The following is an 18,136-nucleotide window of genomic DNA, read 5'->3' as shown; positions in this document are numbered from 1 at the left end:
TCTTCTGCCTTGGAACCAACACATAGTATTCATTCTAAGGTGGAAGGTAAGAGTTTTAAAAAAAAGTTTCATGAAACAATTGACAAATAATATCTCATTTTACCCTCACAATCACCGGGGGAGGTAGGTGCTATTATTATCCCCATTTTACAGATGAGGAAACTGAGGCAGTTAGACTCCACAGACTCTAAGGTTCCCTCCAGCTCCTGTATATTGACGAATCATTCTTCATCTTGGCCACCCTGGCACAGTTCACAGGCCCCTAAGCATGTTAGATGTTTCGTATATACTAACGGACAGATTTTATTGCTTGGCTGCCAACTCTAGGAAAATGGGGTGGGGGGCGGAGAGGAAGTAACCATTGGCAAAACCACCTGGTTACAATGAGCTTCTCTATCCAGCTTCCCACAGCGCCAATTAAGAGAAAAATTCCTCAGCCCGATCCCTGAGAAATCCAGGAGTGGCTTCTCGGGGTGGGCTGGACCACGTGAGCAGAGTCGGGGGGTTAGGGAAGGCTCTCCATCGGGGCCCACAGCATCTCCCCACCAGCCTAAAGGAACTGGCTCTCCTCTCTGGACTGTAACTGCCTGATCTATAAAACGAGGACGGGAAAATCATCATTGGAGACCCTGCCAACTCCAGTCTGGATTCTCTTACTATATGTGTGTATTATGGAGATGGAGATGAATGTTTTAAAATGTGTACACACACACACACACACACACACACACACACACACACACTCACACGCAGACAATTAGCTAGTACAATAGACAGAACATTGGGCCTAGAATCAAGAAGATCTGAGTTCAAATCTGGCCTCAGACACTTAGTCGCTAGCTATATGACCCTGAGCAAGTCACTTAATCCTGTGTGCCTCAGTTTCTTCACCTGTCAAAAAAAACTAGAGAAGGGCAGAGCAGAGTGCTCTAGTACCTTTGCCAAGAAAACTCTAAATGGGGTCACAAAGAGTCAGGCAAGACTGAAATGACTGATCCATAATGTATACATATGCACACATGTATATGTGACTAAGCATATATATCTGCATTTACATATTATATACAATAATTGTACATGTTATATATTGTGACTAGGTATGTATGCATAGCTCTAGCTATATATACTCATAAAGATAATTGTCTATTTCTAGAGCTAAAATATACAGTCATAAAATGTAGAATTTTACATATTATGTATGGAAAGAGAAAGACAGAGGCAGACAGAGTGAGAAAGAGGGAGAGGACGGAGAAAGAAGGATGGAAGGAGAGAAAGAAGAAGGGAGGAAGGGAGAGAGAAAAAGGAGAGAAGAGAGAAAGAGAGAAAAAGAGGGGGAGAGAGAGAAAGAAAAAGGGGGGAGGGAGAGGGAGAAAGAGAGGAAGGGAAAGGACAGAGAGAGAGAAGGAGGGAGGGAGGGAGAGAGAGAGAAAGAGAGAAAGAGAAAGGACAAAGAGAAAGAGGTAGGGGAGAGAGAGAGAGAGAATACACATGCAGCATAATGAAAAACAACATGTTAAATATGAAAGGCAGCACAAGATCATGGATAGAGATGGCTTCAGGACCAGGAAGAGGTGGGTTCAAATCCTGTCTCTGACACAAACAGGTTGTAGGACTCTGGCCGAGTCAACGTCTCTGTGTCCAAGATACCTCAAATACTATAAACTGTGAAAAAAATACAGACTTGCAGAGGCAGAGGGAGACTCTTCACTGGAATTTTCTCTCCTGATACAATCACAGGTCACATTCCGTAATTAAATGCATGTTTAGCTTGTCTACTAATATGAAGGGAAACCTCAGTGATGATTTTTGGGAGTTTCTTTAAAAAAAAAAAAAAAAAACTTTGAAAAAGTTGGGAAGAAAATCGCTTCCTGGTGGCCGACGCTGGCGCTGGGGCTCTGGCCAACACTGGGGCAGTCCTGAGATGACCATCTTCTGCCAGCTCATACCGATTCTCTCTATCAGGACAGGGCTTGGCATCAGCTCTGCTGGCACAGGGAACAGTAGCCCGGGCATGACCGTCAGCCACGCGTTGGGTTTTTTAAGAGGAGCGATGCAATATGCACATACAGTGATCCATCGGGAGAGCAGTTATTCCATATCAGGCTGGGAGGCGGTGGGAGAGGATCAATATTGTTTGAGTTCCTTTCCTGCCTCTGACATGGTTGGGATTATTGACCCTGGATCAGTCACTAACTTCTGATGCTGAACAAACTGCAGAGCGTTTGCCCATCCGCATTGCTCGGCACTTCCCTCCAGCCCCCGGAATCCGTAATCGACCCCCATGATCATGGCTCCTCTCTGTTCTCCGGCACTTCCTTAGCCCCATATTGAAAACACGTGTTGCCTGAAAAAAAGGGAATTCCATTCCGGTGCAAAGAACTCAGCACCAGCCACCGTCGCCCAGGAGGAAGGCCCATCTTCGGTGGTGTCCGACAGGCCTCCGGGCTGCTGTTCCTGCATTTGCTTTCAAAAATGTCATGACGACAGACCGATACGGTGTTATCTACCACGTTCTTAGGAGAAACAAACCCTCCACAATTCAAAATCTTGGAGAGCTTCTCTGGTCAAAAACAACACACCTAATCAACTATTCAAGGAGTTTGTCCAAACTTCGCTAGCCCGGGGGCAGCGAGGTAGCCCAGTGGGTAGAGCACCAGGTGGGGAGGCGGACGGTCCTCCGTTCAAATGTGGCCTCCGAGCTTCCTAGCTGTGTCCACCCTGGGCGAGCCACTTAACCGCCACCGCCTAGCCCTTACCGCTCTTCTGTTTTGGAATTAAGGAAAGGGACGGGTTTAACATGAACAAATAAAAAGAATTGCTGCTAAGACAGAAGGTAAAAGCTTAAAACATTAGGTCCTGAGGGGGCAGCGTCACAGGACTGAGCAGCACAGAAGAGTAGAAACAGGACTGGGTTTGGAGTTAGTCGGAGGACCTGGATTCAAATCCCAGCTTTGCCCTTTAATCCCTGTGGGACTCTGAACGAGTGATTTTACCCATCTGGGTTTTAGTATCCTCCTAAAATGAGGGAATTAGGCCTTGACTCATCCATTGTTCCTCCTGGCCCTATGTGCTACCCCAATGGAAGTCAAAATAAACTCAAAAGTATTTTTTACAGATATAGGGCTATAAGCTACCCTATTTATTATTCATTTCAGCGACCCTATTTCATTTTCATGGCCCTGTTTGAGATTTTCAGGGCAGAAATATTAGCGTTTTTCACCATTTCCTTCTTTAGCTCACTTTTACAGATGAGGAAACTGAGGCAAACAGGATGAAGTGACTTGCCCAGGGTCACTGAGCTAGTAAGTGTCTGAAGCTGGATTTGAACTCAAGAAGATGAGTCTTCCCAACTCCAAGCTTTCCACTGTGCCCCCTGGATGCTCATTAAGCTACCGTTAGGGATTATCTGCTCAACCGCCTCACTTTATAAATTTAATTCTTAGCCAAGATCATATAGCTCATAAGAAACAAAGTCAAGAGTTCAACTCAGACTGTCTGCCCCCAAGTCTGGTCCTTTCCAGGACGCCATGGCTCCCTCTCGCCAGTTTCCTACTTCCATTGTCAGACTACACTGTCCTTTTGGAAAGTTCTCCCCAGAAATCCTGGCATTGACAAGCAGAACCCAAAGTTCTGACCCAGACGGCAGAGACTCGGCTAAAGGGGAAACTGTGCTCTGCGTTTTCTTATGGCCTCATTTTGACAAAAGGGCCCCAAGACCTTGGAGAGAAGGTCAAACACACGAATGTAACTATCAGACATTAAAACAGAAAAAGTGGGGCCAATCCCCAGGCCAACATACTCAAGAGAAAAACAAGGAAAGCGAGAAGCTTTCACTGGACTGAGAAGTCAGAACTAGGCGGCGAATACCTGCTCTGCTGCGCGGGCATTTTCTGTTGGTTTATTGGTTTGTCTTTAAACGAACCATCCAGCTACGACAGCAGCTCTTCCTTTCCTGAATCCTCGCTGGGATCCTGAGTCCCCCCCACCCCTCCACCCAATGAATAATGGGGCTGGCCCTCCTGGTCGCACCGAGTCCTGATTGAGTATTCATTCCCTGGCAAGGCTCTTCTCATTGTCTCTGTGCCTCCCTCCTCTCCAACCTATTCCCCACACAGCTGCCTAAGGGACTTTATTAAAGCATGGAATTTCTAACCCTATCACCTCTTATTCCATAAACTCCCTAAGACTGCCAGGGTCAAATAGAAACCCCTCTGTCTGTCCCTTTAAGCCCTTCTGGACCTGGCCCCTTCCCTCTTTTCCAGTCTTCTTACTCTTTCCCTTCCTCTACCCACTCCCCTACAATCTGGCTCTCCTGGCCTCCTTGCTGTGCATGAGGAGCTGGCAATCTCTCGGGGCTCCTCCAAGGGTGTGCTGGGATGTGGCGATTAGCTTTGGGAAATAGAAGAAAAGCAGGCCTGGAGGCAAGTGGGGGGAGGAACTCCCCCTTTTCCTGATCCAGAGGGAGGCATTGGCCTTCCTCAGCATCTCAGGGTAGAAGGACACTAAATGAGGAGCCAGGACACCCCAGTTTTAATACTACTCACCTACTAAATAATTGGATGAAAGAGAGTACCTTTCCCTCCCTGGGCTGTTGCTTTCTCCCTTGAAAAATGAAGGATTGACCTCAATTTATCTCAAAGGTCCCTTTCAGCTCTAGCAATCACAAGCTCACGAGTCAATATACAGAATCATAGTTCTGGAGTTAGAAGGCTCAAAGGCTCTCCATTACAAACACCTTATTTTACTAATAAGGAAACTGAGGCCCAGGATATGCCTTGTCCAAGGGCACATACAGGATCTAGGACCTAGAGATGGAAGGGACTTCAAAGACTATTTAGTCCAATCCATTCATTCTACAGATGAAGAAACTGAGGCCAAGGGAGACGATGTGACTTGCCCAACGTGAGAGGTGGGATGTGAACCCAGGTCTTCCTGACTCCAAATGTCTATCAAGCTCTCTATGAAAACACATAACCGATGCTGAGGATATCGAAAACACATAAGCAGACATTCTCTAAAGGGATCTCAGGGGCAGCTGAGTAGCTCAGTGGATTGAGAGTCAGGCCTAGAGACAGGAAGTCCTAGGTTCAGCTGTGTGACCCTGGGCAAGTCACTTGACCCCCACTGCCCACCCTTACCACTCTTCCACCTAGGAGTCAATATACAGAAGTTAAGGATTTAAAAAAAATAATAAAGGGGTCTTAGTCATGCCTAAAATAATTCTTTGGAACACAACCACAACCACAATGGCAACGTAGCTGAAAGACTTTGGTTTCCCTTAGATAATTCTACATATTGATAGTAAGCCAGTTGCTTTCCACCAGCCGTGTGGCTCCTTTCATCGGGGAAAATGAGGAAACAACCTGCCTACCATCCGTCTTCTCCATCTTTGGGGGCGTTGAAGGGCAGCCTCGCAGGGTCACTTCATCAGACGAGTCAACGGCACGTGGTCACCAAGCTCTAGAAGCAACAAGAGACAAGGCAGAGGTATGGTTATTGGGGTCCTACTTGGCGTTGGGGAAACAAAGAGCCGAGAAGGAATTGGCAGCCAGGCTTCCTTGGAAGGACGAAGGGCATCATCGTATCATCCCTGAAAGGATCCATCCAAGTCACCCAACACTGAAGTACCTTCTGCCCATACTGCATCACGATGAACAATAGGGAGATGCAAAATAAACAAAAAGCTCAAATGGACAGGCTTGACTAAGTGCCTCCCATGTAGCAGGCTCTGGGGACCCAAAGACGAAAAGGAAACAGTCCTTGCCCTCAAGGAGCTCACGGTCCACCAGGGAGACCCAACACGTTTGCCACCAAGAACATACACCATCCACGCAAAATAATTCAAAGTCATTTCAAAGGATGAGGGAGTGAACACCTGGGGGAGGAGGAGGAGGAGATCTGCTGAGGTTTTGTGAGGAAGATGGCGCCTAAGCTGTGTCCTCAAGGAAGCTGAGGATTCCCAGAGGGGTCTCTGGGAAGGAAGCTGAGGATTCCCAGAGGGGTCTCTGGGAAGGAAGCTGAGGATTCCCAGAGGGGTCTTTGGGAAGGGTGGGCACCAAGAAGGGAGGATCGCGTATGGAAGGATATGGAGGTGGGAAACGCACTACGGCGTGCCAATTTTTTTCTCTTATTAATATTCTTTTTCTCTCCTACTAACAGGAAGTCCTGTAGATATCTAACATTCAACATGCATTGTCTTTCCCCCAAGCCCAAAGATCTTCCCATTTCTCTATGCTATTTGAGGATACCGTCATCCTTCGACTCACCCAGATTCACCACACTCTTCCCATATCTGATCAACAGCCAAATCTAGTCATCTCTACATCCAAACACAAATGAACGCATGATAAAGAGGCAGCTGGTAGCTTGGCAAATAAAACAATATACTTAGAGTCAGGAAGACCTGAATTCAAATCTGACCTCGGACACTTACTAGCTGTGTGACCCTGGGCAAGTCACTTAACTGGTTGGCCTCAGTTTCCTCCATTGTAAAATGGAGATGATAAATAATAGCACCTCCCTCCCAGGGTTGCTATGAAGATCAAGTGAGATAACCCTGGTACAGCACTTAGCACAGTACCTGACATAGCGAGCGCTTAATAAACAGTTATTCCCTTTCCCATTAATCACGCCCTTACTCTGTGTCAGGCACAAGGCTACACGTGGGATAAACTGTCGGAGGAGCCACATGCACAGAACAGCAGTTTTATTCCCTCCCACATGGCGAAGCTTGGCCAGACAAGGTGGAATACTGTCCAGACAACCCCCTCCATCTGCTGACCCCAGACATTTTCAGCTGCTGGCCCCTGCCTGGAATTCTCTCCTTGGAGTCCCAGCTGAAGTCCCACCTTCCTCAGGAGCGTTTCCAGATGGCCCTTCCTTCTAGGGCTTTCTCTCATACATTATCTCCAATCTCTAATCAGGAGGCCCCTCCTAGAACCTCCCTCTGAGAAGGTAGCTCTGGCCAACCATGCCTCCTTCCTCTCTGGAAGGTCTCTTAGCCACCCTCCCCCCCATTCCAAATCTCTTTTATGTGCCATCTTCTCCCATTAGAATCTAAGCTTCTTTAGGGCAGGGACAGTTTTTCTATTTGCATTTTTCTCCTAGCACTTAGTATGGCATCTGGAACATAGTAGGTGCTTAATAAATGTTGACCAACTAATAATGTGTGTTGGCTTCTGCTGAATTGTTTAGAAGGCTTAAAAAAAAAACAACTAAAAGCAGAAATCAGGAAAAAAAAAAACCCATAGGCTACGGAAGTGAAATGCCTACCCAGTGGCTGGCTTCGCAAATGCTCCTGGAGGCGGAGAATGATAAGGGGTCTCCAAAGTCTATGTTGGCATCTGCTTCATTCTACACTGGACTGCTCACAGCCTGCGTGTTTTGCATCTGACTCCTGAGAGGGCTCATTTCCTCACATTTTACATCCCAGCCCAGAAATCATTGGGGAATAGTCAGGTTCACGGAAGGCGCCCACACAGAAGAGGGCCGCTTTGTTCCCTCCCATGATGGTGAAGCTCAGTCAGCAAAGGTGGAACGCTGCCCTGTGTGTGGATTGAAGGAACCCAGAGGGGGCTGTGAGGGCCCAGTGAGAACCCCCAAATGTTCGGTGTAGCCTAGGTGAGGCGGCCTCCAGGAACAGGAAGGGGATCGTCCCATGGGGCTCTGCCCTTCTCATCTGGAGCAGTGCTTAGTTCTGGGAAGCGCAGTTTAGGGGGGACACTGATGAGACGGAGAAGGGTGACCGAGAGTCCGTGTCCAGTGCCCCTCGCCCGACTGCTAGCACCCTCCCTGCCTATCTTATAGTTAAGGTTTACTTTGTATTTTATTGTGAATATGCTTACAGATGTCCGTGTGGTCTTCCTGATAGAATGCAAACTCCTGGAGGTTTTTGTATCCCTCCCACTTGGTTTGGTGCCCAGCAAAAATTTAAGTATTGAATGCTTGGTTTGATCAAAAAACCCTGGCCCTGGAGTCAGAAGAGCTGAGTTCAAATTCCGCCTTTGATACCGTCTGTGTGATGTGAGGCAAGTCGCAACCTCTCTGGGCATCCATTTCCTCATCCTTTTCCTTACAGGATGGAGGTGGGACTAGAGAACGTCTGCATTCGCCTCTAACTTTAGGTCCCCTGCTCAGCCTTCTCTTCTCCAGGCTGAACATTCCCACTGTCTCCCAAGAGGCAACCAAACAGCCTCTTTACGAGTTAGGAAGGGGAGGGATTATCCCCATTTTGAAGAGGATGAAATTGTGGTTCCAAAAGGGTGTCACACAGTCCATTGAGTGTTCCATGGTCCAGCTGGGTCCAAGGCCCAGGGCTTTGGACTAAGCAATGAGCTTGTTACCTTGGTCTTTTGCCTCGACTGTGTTCCATGCACTGGATTAAGAGGAGAACGCCCAGCTCTTTTTATTCTTATTCACCCACAATTCTAAAAGACTCCGTTTTCTGGTTTGTTCAGACCTCAGCAGGCTAGAAGCAAGAACAGGAGCCTCTCTAAGTGAACGTATTGATGATGGGATCATGCACTGAAGACTGAAGAGGACCCTGAAGGAAATTGAATCCAACCCCCTCACTTTATAGACAAGGAAACTGAGGCTGAGATGTGAAGGGCCTCTCCACAACCAGGACAAAGTGGCCGAGCTGGGCACAGCATCGGAAGGGAACACCGGACGCCCTTCTATGGAGGGATTCCGTGTTCTATATTAGTGTTTTCTTCCTTTGAAATGTCTTTGTGGGGAAGGTTTACATGACTTCCTCCACACACATTCCCACCCTCATCCATCCTCCCCGACCCCAACGAAGTCACAAATAAACCCAGTCAAGAAAATGAGATGGCTCCATTGGCCATGACAGATGATGGGAGCCCCATTCTGTCCCTATGGTCCTCCAGCTCTCTGCCAAGGGAAGGGGGCATGATGTGTCCTCTAAAGTCCCCACATTGATTGTTCTTAAGTCCCTGAAGCCTGTTGTCCTCCACATTTCTGTGGTCATCATGCAAATGTTCATAGCGTCATAGATTTTAAGCCAAAGGGGACCTTAGAAGCCATAAGTCTAATCCTTTCAGTTTTACAGATAAAGAAACTGAGGCACAGTGGGATTCATCAACTTGTCCAAGGTAATAGATGTCCATGTCAGGATGTGAATTTGAGTCTTCCTGAACCCCATCTGCTCTGCCTGCTTTCCAGCATTATCTCCCCAGCTCCATGATGTTTCTCCATGCACATACTGGGCATTTAACATGGCGGAGGAGAGAACCACTGGGCGCCACATCAGACAGAGGACCTGGCTCCATTTTCCAGTTCTACAGGATTTTGAATATCCTGAATCTTTCTGAACTTTTTTCATCTGCAGAATGGGGGAGTTAGACTAGGTGTCAAGGTCCCTTTTGGCTATGACATTCTGTGATTCTGTGATTTATGAATACCCAACTGGAGATACCCAGAGTCAGCATTCCTGTTAACTAGGACACCCTACCAGTATCAGTAATAATGGGCTCATTGACTACTCGCAAGCGATCTACCCAGATAGGAAAATAAAAAACCAAGTGGACATTTTTTAAACGAGCTGAAAGGCAAACATCTGCAAAATTTGCATTGATATTTCAATCAATTGCCCAGGCCTGCAGAGCAAGCTTGGGATGACTTTTACCTGCTGGGTTCAGAGCAGAGAAACTGAGCCTTGGAGGCCAGATGATATCACTCATGATTCAAGGACATATTGTCCTTGAGGCTGAATTCACGTGTCTCAAGTCTTGACCATAAATTTCCCCAAAAGTTCAAATCAATTCCCCAACCTCTTCCCGATCATAAACAATTCAGTGCAGTCCGACTTGCCACAGGTCAACCTATAAATTGGCCGTTTATTACTGCAACTGCACACATGATGGACACATTTACTATCGATGGCTCCCCAGCAGTAGGAGGAAAAGAATTCCACAGTCTTCTTCCAACTCTAAAATTCTAGGATCTATGATTTCTGATCTCGATGTTAGAAAAGTGGGCAAGCAGGAAGTGTAAGTGGTGGGAATGGAAGAGGGAAAAATAATGGACAGGCCCTCCAGCAGCATGGGAAATAGGAGGAGAGTAAACCAAAGACCAGAAAAAACAACTGGAAAGTCACTGGCTCTGATGAATAGGAAGGATAGACTAAAGCCCTCAGATAGGACATTTTGGCTGATCGTGGAATGTAGGAATGACTTGGTAGAGTTCCATTGGGAAGGCATGGCTGAAAGTCTTTCTAGACTTTCATGAAAAGAAGATTTAATTTTGAGTTATGGGATCATAGATTTAGATCTAGAAGATCTTAGAATTCAACTTCAACACTCTCATTTTACACGAGAGGAAACTAAGGCTTGGAGTGGATTCATGATTTGCCCAAGATCACACAGACAGTGTGGTAGAGTCAAGATTTGAACTCAGGTTCTGAGACTCCAAGGTCAGGGCTCTTTTGACTACACCATGCTATTTCATAGTCAGAACTCTTGGCTTTAAATCCTATTTCTGCAAGACTAAGCCCAGATGGTGGAATCAAAGGAGCCAGGGCAGCCCCGTTCCTCCCACAACCGTTCCTATAATTCTAAGAAGAATATCCAATTGGAAAATGACTAGAAAGTCAAGGAAAGAATTACAGAGGGTCTTCTTTCCAGGTCCAGATAATGAATTCAATCAATGGACAAATGTCCAGAGCAAGAACTCTGGAAAATGAATGGGCCAACATTTGGATCTGCAGCAAAAGGATGAGTAGTGAGGGGCCAGGAACACAGATTCAGCACCCAGAGCTCCTAGCTAGGTTGGTAGGGTGGGAACACAGACCTATTCCTAGATTCTGTCCTTCAGCAGACGGGGAGAGAGAGAGAGAGAGAGAGAGAGAGAGAGAGAGAGAGAGAGAGAGAGAGAGAGAGNAGCACGTGGTGTGGCCGGGCTGGTGTATAGGGAATCGCAGGGGGGAATAACTCCAGCAGTTTCCCTAAAAAGCCAATGAGGTGCCACAGGGGGCTAGAACACACCTCCTGGGGTCAGGAAGACCAGCCGCAGACACTTGCCAGCTGTGTGACGCTAGGAAAATTATTCCGCCTCTGCCTGCCTTAGTTTCCTCAGCTGTAAAGTGGGGAAGATAACTGCCTCAACTTTCCACTGCTGTGGGGAAAATCAAATGACATAAATGGAAAGCACTTAGTATGGTGCCTGGCACAGAGTAGGTGCTTCATAAAGGTTCCTTCTCTTCCTTCCCTCCCTCAGGAAGATGTATGGCAGACACTTCCCATGTGACCCTGGGCAGTCACTAAACCTCTGCCTGCCTCAGTTTCCTCAGCTGTAAAGTGGGGTAGATAACTGCCTCTACTTTCCACTGCTGTGGGGAAAATCAAATGAGATAAATGGAAAGCACTTAGTATGGTGCCTGGCACAGAGTAGGTGCTTCATAAAGGTTCCTTCTCTTCTTTCCCTCCCTTCAGGAAGACGTATGGCAGACACTTCCTAGTGTGACCCTGGGCAGTCACTAAACCTCTGCCTGCCTCAGTTTCCTCAGCTGTAAAGTGGGGTAGATAACTGCATCTACTTTCCACTGCTGTGGGGAAAATCAAATGAGATAAATGGAAAGCACTTAATATGGTGCCTGGCACAGAGTAGGTGCTTCATAAAGGTTCCTTCTCTTCCTTCCCTCCCTTCAGGAAGATGTATGGCAGATACTTCCTAGTGTGACCCTGGGCAGTCACTAAACCTCTGCCTGCCTCAGTTTCCTCCCCTGTGCAAAGAGACTGATGAGATGGGGTTGTTGCGGCAAACCTTAGCGCGGAAGCTCTTTAAAGGACCAGGGAAGCAGGTTGGGTCACACAAACGATCAGCCCTGGGCATCCCCTGCACCCTGATTGACTGGATCTTTGCCCCTTATTTTTCTCAGTCCCTTGGATTTTGGTATTCCATCTGACCCCCTGGTACCCACCCCAGCTCCGGGCTTCAGTTCTCTGCTTGCCCTGCCTTCTCTGCCCCAGCCAATCAGTTCACATTGATCATAATTATATATATAAAGCATTATGTATACTATGCACATTATACACATAACAAATAACATTGCTGATGGGAGAGACAGCATGCAAACACCCACCCACCACCTTGTACAGAATGAACAGGGAAATGATTAGCTGGAATTCGAAGGGGCGGGAGGAAAAGATGGGATTCTAGTTGGGACTTAAAGGAAGCCAAGGAGGGCAGTGGTTAGAGTGGAGAAGGGAGAACAGTGATAAAGCACCCACTATGTGCCATCTAGTCATTCAGCGTTATTTTGTTTTCACTTCCAAACTTCTCCACCCTTTTCTTAGGGAGATTCACCTTGGGATGAGGGTGAAGGAAGGATGCTGATGGAGGCTGCCAGCAGGGAAGGTGGGCAGTGGGACACCAAGCAGAAGGTTCAGGGCATCATTCAGCCTATCCTGCAGCAGACCTGTTAAAGGGCTGTTCCTGGCACCTGGCTCCATCCCTTCCCTGTCCTTCCCTACTGTTATAAGACACTACAATTGTTGCCCCATTTGATTGTCTTGCCTGGACTTAGTGGTGGAACTTCCGGTAATCTACCCATCCTGGAGATGAGACTCAGAGACATTAAAGTGAAGGTAATAAGGCCATAGTAGAGCTGAGATGGGGCAGCAAGGTGGATCTGTGGATAGGGTGTCAGGTTGGGAGTCAGGAAGACTCGAGTTCAAATCCAGCTTCAGATACTTATTAGCTGGGTGACCATGAGCAAGTCACTTCCTCCTGATTGCCTCAGTTTCCTCATTTGTCAAATGAGCTGGAGAAGGAAGTGGCCAACAGCCCAGCAGGATCTCTGTCAGGAAAACCCCAAATGGGGTCGTGAAGAGTTGGACACAACTGACCAAGGGCAACCACAGAGCTGAGGCGGGAGCCTGGACCCTCTCATTCTCCATTCAGTTCTCTTTCACTCCATCAGGAGAATGTCGGCTCCTTGAGGACATTCCCTCTGAGCCTAGTGGTAATCTCTCCTGCTTGTAGCTTGTTTGTCCCTCCTTTGCCTGTTGTCTGTCTACTAGACTGGGAGCTCCTGGAAGGCAGGGACTGTCTTTTGCCTCTCTTTTATCCCCAGCTCTTAGCACAGTGTCTGGCACACAGTAGGAGCTTAATAAACGTACATTGGCTGATGCACCTTTTTCTTAAGTCTTCCTGCCCTGCTGAGCACATAGTAAGGGCTTAGCACTCTTTAGTGAAGGAGTTCACTGAAACAAGGCTGGCATGGGAGGGGGCATGGTGCCCAAGGACTGGGCAGACTTTTATTCAGTTTATTTCTTAAGGGCTTCATGAGGCTGGGTCACAGCTCTAGCTGGGCAGCAGAGACCAGGAGTAGGTGCCTCATTCATTCAGCAAATGCTTCTGAATTTTCTGCTTTCCTGCCAGCTATTAGACGAGGAACTAGGGATACAGACACGGGCAGAACCGGCCCCAGCCCAAAGGGCTTCTGTCGTCCTACGTGGAAGAAGGACTCTGTAAATGGATGAGGAAAGTCTTTCCGAATCTCTCTGGCTTTCTCTGCTGTGTGTCTCTCTCTAACTTGTTGATTCTTAGTCTCCATCATGTCTCTCACTTGCTTTTCCCTTTCTCTGTGTGTGTGTGTGCATGTAGACATAGCCAGAGCAGTTTTCAGGGTGACCACTGAGGCAATCCTGAAAGGCTTCCTGTAAGAAGTGGCCCCTGAGCTGAGCTTGGAAGGAAGCTGGAATTCTAAGAGGCAGAGGGGAGGAGGGAGGGCATTCCAGGTGTGGAAGATGGCCTTAGAATCTCAACCCGGCTCCTTCAAAACCTCCTTGTAAAAGGAAAAATAGAGAATGAGCACCTGGATTCATACCTTTCAGTCAGGTCCTGAGTGATGCTAATGATTAAAAATGATTAGTCAGTTCTGCAAAGGCTCCTCCGATGGCTGGCTTGGCCCTGTAGGTGATGTCTGTCCTTGCAGGGAGATGAAAATGGCCGGGAGGGTGGGAAGCTATAAGGAGAAATCTGAATCTTCTTCTCCCAGGCTCGCCAAAGAAGCAGAAACATTGATTTGACTGGCAGAGGCGGGGGGAGCTGTGAGCTGGTTTTCAATCAGCAGTGGCCATTGGAGCCCTGTGTACTGCTGAGAAATACTGCAGAGGACAGAGGACTCTTGGGCGTTGGCTGTGGGGTCTGTCCTCACCAGAGGCAGTGTGGATCAATGGGGAGAGCCCTGAATCTGATGGCAGAGAAATGAGCTTCAGTTTGACACCTGAGTGGAACCTCCCTGAGGACAGGGAGGGTCTCCTTTTGACCTGTATATCCCCAGTGCCTGGCACTTAATAGATGTCATCCATTTGTTTAATTGCTTGATTGAAGTTGATCTACCCTCAAGGGCTCAGTTTCCTTCTCTGAAAAAGGAAGGCTCTTCATCTAAGGCTCTTCAGTGGGCTCTGTGAACTTGCCTCTTGAAGTGGGTGTGTGTGGCTTTCTCTTTATGTCTCTATATATTGTTTCTAGATGATGAAATTATTTTATTAAAAAATTTAAATATTAACATCAATATGTAATGAATAGATATTAATTAATGTATTGTATTGATTAAATTACTGAATAGAAGTATAGTTAACATATTCATCAATACACTATTATATTAATGTTTATATAATAGTATAGATTATGTGTCTATTTATTATATATTGATATTATATATTTTTAAAATCCTTATCTTCTGTCTTAGAATCACTACTAAGTATCTATTCCAAGGCAGAAAAGTATTAAGGACATTTCAGATGTGGCAGAAGGCCTTGGAATCTGGAACTCGGCTCCTTCAAAACCTCCTTAGGGTTAAGTGACTTGCCCACAGTCATACATCTAGACAGTGTTTGAGTTAAGTTTTGAACCCAGGTCTTCCCAACCCCACGCCCAGCACTCTATACACTGTTCTACCTAACTGCCTCTCTAAATATTTTGATACCTACATTTAAATATAATTAGTTTCCCTTTAATCCTATGTATTTGAAACATTCTTAGAAGGCTTCACCAGACTTCTGGCCTGCCTTCCACGAGGAGGTGGCCCTTCTCCAGCTGTTTGCCCCTTCTATTACCTCTGTTCTCCCACTATAATCTTCCTTCTCTTCCTGTCCCCTGGCTGCCTCTCTGCTGCCTACAGATTTGTCCTTTCATCCTCCATCCTCAAAACCCCCTCACTCAATCCTTCCATCCCCTCTAAGTGCTGTCCTTTATCTCTCCTTGACTCTTTGCAATGCTATCACACTCTCTGGCTGGAAAGTCTAGAAGAACGTGGCTTCCAGCTTCATCTTTCAACTGAAATTGTTCTCTCCAAGACAGTGATTTTTTTTTAAACTTTTACCTTTTGTCTTAGAATCGATACCAGTTCTAAGGAAGAAGAGCAGTAAGGCGAGTCAGAAGATAGAGAGCCAGGCACTCCTGGGTTCAAATCTGACCTCAGACTCGTCTTAGCTATGTGACCTTGGACAAGTCACTTAAACCCCATTGCCTAGCTTGTGCTGCACTTCTGCTTTGGAAACAATACTTAGTATTGATTCTAAGGCAGAAGGTAAAGGTTTAAAAAAAAAGCCCACCAAACCAACCATTCTTAAGCCCTTACTCTATGTCTAAGCATTAGGAATACAGGAAAGAGGTAAAAAAGATGGTGCCTACCGTCAAGGAGCTCACAATCTAATATGCCCCCTATTCAGTAAACTCCAGGGCTCACTATTAGCTCTAGGATGTGAGTTCAAATTTTGGCTCTATACAATCCTTGGTGCCTTATTTGGTAACTCAGTGGTGTAGTAGATAGAGTGTCAGCCTTGGAGGAAAGACTTGTGTTCAATTTTTATCTCACGCCCTGGGCAAATCGCTTAACCTTTATCAACCTCATCTGTAAAATGGGAGTGATCCTCACATAGGGTCTTGTGAAGATAGCACGTAAAGTGCTTTGTGGACTTTAAAGTGCCATATAAATGCTAGCTGTCATTATCATCATCATCATCATCATCATCATCATCATCATCATCATCATCATTATTCTTTGTAAAATGGAGTTGGACAAGATAATTTCTTAGATTTCTTCTATGATCCAATGACCCTTTTTCCATCTCTTACTGACTCCTCAGGGAAAGTAAATAGTCAAGCGTGTTGTAAACCTTAAAGGATGAGAGAAAAAGGAATTATTATGATTCCTCTTTGTAGCCCTGCTTCCTATCACAAGGCTTTATGCCCAGCAAACACTCAGTGAATAATTCCCGAGTGGGCACATAAATCATGTAGTTGTTCATTTATTCAGCTAACATTTAGGAAGGACTCATCCCATGCAAAACCTTGCTAGATGCTGCAGATACAGAGACAGCGATGACAGGCTTTGTTTACTGATAACACACACATCAGCTCAGGGAAGATTTATTACAGAGTCTCAGTAATGCTCAGCACGGTGTTCAGTTAATAGCATTTCAAGCAGGCCATGGAGCCCAATCCCTTTATCTTATAGTTGAGGAAACTGAGGCTTAAAGATGACAAATGACATGTCCAGGGTCACCAAGTACTAAAGAGCAGAATTGGGATTAAAAAAAAATTTTTTTTCAACAATTAAGTTTTTAATCCCTATTCCTATCCTTCCCTACCTCCTAGGACAAAACAATAACAACAACAACAAAAACAACAAGAAAAAGAAAACATTTGTAACAAATAAATATAGTTAAGGAAAACAAATTCCTATCTCAGTCATGGTAAAAAAAATGTGGGCCTCCTGCTTATTTGTCCTTTTCCCTTCTGTCAGGAGGAAGGTGTATTTTTCCTGATTAGTCCTCCAGAATCATGATTAATCATTGTGTTGATCAGAATTTTTTAGTCCTTCACTACTGTTCAGATATGAGAGAGTTTGCATTTTCTTCTATTTTTCAATTTGTGGACTTTGTTTTGATATTTCTTCTTGTCTCTTGGCAAGGACTTCTGTTTGGGTCCATTTTAGGGAGTTGGTTGTTTGGGGTAAGTTCTGGACCTCCGGTGTAAAGCTATTAATTCTCTTTCCAGCTATTTCTTCCATAGCTCTCATTTTTTCCCCTCCATTTCTTTCGTTTATCTCATCTCATTTGCAATATAATTTAAAGTCTTTCTTTAAACACTTTTCTTTTAGGAATTCTAGTTGTGGGGTTTTGGGTTTGTTTGGGGCAAGCTGTCTTTCTCTTAGATTTCTCTTAGATTCTTTGTTTGTGGGCATTTTGGATTATTCTCTTATATTTGTGTCTCGAGGCATCACTGGCATCGGTGGCATAATAGTGCTTTATCCATTTTTGTGGACTCATTCTTTTAGTGATCTGCCTAATGTTGCTGGCCTACCCAAAAGCTCTGGGGGCGAGTTTGTGGCTCTTCTAGAAAATAACTCTTCTTTTACCCTTCTCTCTCTCTCTCTGTCTCTGTCTCTCTCTGTCTCTCTCTGTCTCTCTGTCTCTGTCTCTCTGTCTCTCTCTGTCTCTCTCTGTCTCTCTCTGTCTCTCTCTGTCTCTCTCTGTCTCTGTCTCTCTCTCTCTCTCTCTCTCTCTCTCTCTCTCTCTCTCTCTTTCTCCTTTCTTCCCTTTCCCCCTTCCCTTCCCTCCTCTCCTCTCCTCTCTTCTCTTTCCCTCTCTCTCCCCCCCTCTCCTCTCTCTCCTCCCCTCTCCTCTCCTCCTCTCTTTCTCTGTGTTTAAGTAACTGAAGACTGATTGCCCTAAGACTTTGGGTTGGGGACAGCTTGTATTTTGGACTTTTCTTTCTTTGTCTGTGACTTGAGGGACAGATTGCCCCTGAGCTCCCTTCCAGGAAGGATTGGGAAGGAAGAGGAAGGATAAAGGGAGAAAGGAGGGAAAGGCTGAAGGAGGAGAGACAGAGACAGAGAGAGGCAGGGAGAGAGGAGAGAGAAAGGGAGAAGAGAGAGGCTGGGGAGGGAAAGAGGGAGAGAGGAAGGGAGGGAGAAGAGCCTTTAGGTTTCTCATATGTAAAATTAAAAGGTGGGAGGAGGGGTGTGACTTGGTAGAAAGAATCCCTGATTCGGAGCCCAGAATCCTGGGTTCTCACTCTGTGATCACCATAATTATCTGGGTAGCTTCTCTGTGACTCAGTTGGCTAATTTTGAGGTTGTTTACGATTGTGAAATGTGCTTCTC

The 18,136-nt window shown here is 46.1% G+C and overlaps 1 protein-coding gene across 1 annotated transcript in view; it reads right to left on the bottom strand.

Annotated features, from left to right (window-relative positions):
- The window catches only part of KANK4 (KN motif and ankyrin repeat domains 4), a 39,537-nt gene extending 34,150 nt beyond the window's left edge, over positions 1–5,387 (bottom strand). The window contains exon 1 of the mRNA XM_044674773.1: positions 5,372–5,387. Coding sequence (XP_044530708.1) covers positions 5,372–5,387 — 16 coding nt within the window. The remainder of the gene's footprint in view (positions 1–5,371) is intronic.
- Between the last annotated feature and the right edge of the window lie 12,749 nt (positions 5,388–18,136).

This window comes from Gracilinanus agilis, chromosome 4 (assembly GCF_016433145.1).
Source record: "Gracilinanus agilis isolate LMUSP501 chromosome 4, AgileGrace, whole genome shotgun sequence".
Taxonomy (NCBI): Eukaryota; Metazoa; Chordata; class Mammalia; order Didelphimorphia; family Didelphidae; genus Gracilinanus; species Gracilinanus agilis.
Note: the sequence above shows the minus strand (reverse complement) of the source record. Positions and strands in the feature narration are given on the sequence as shown.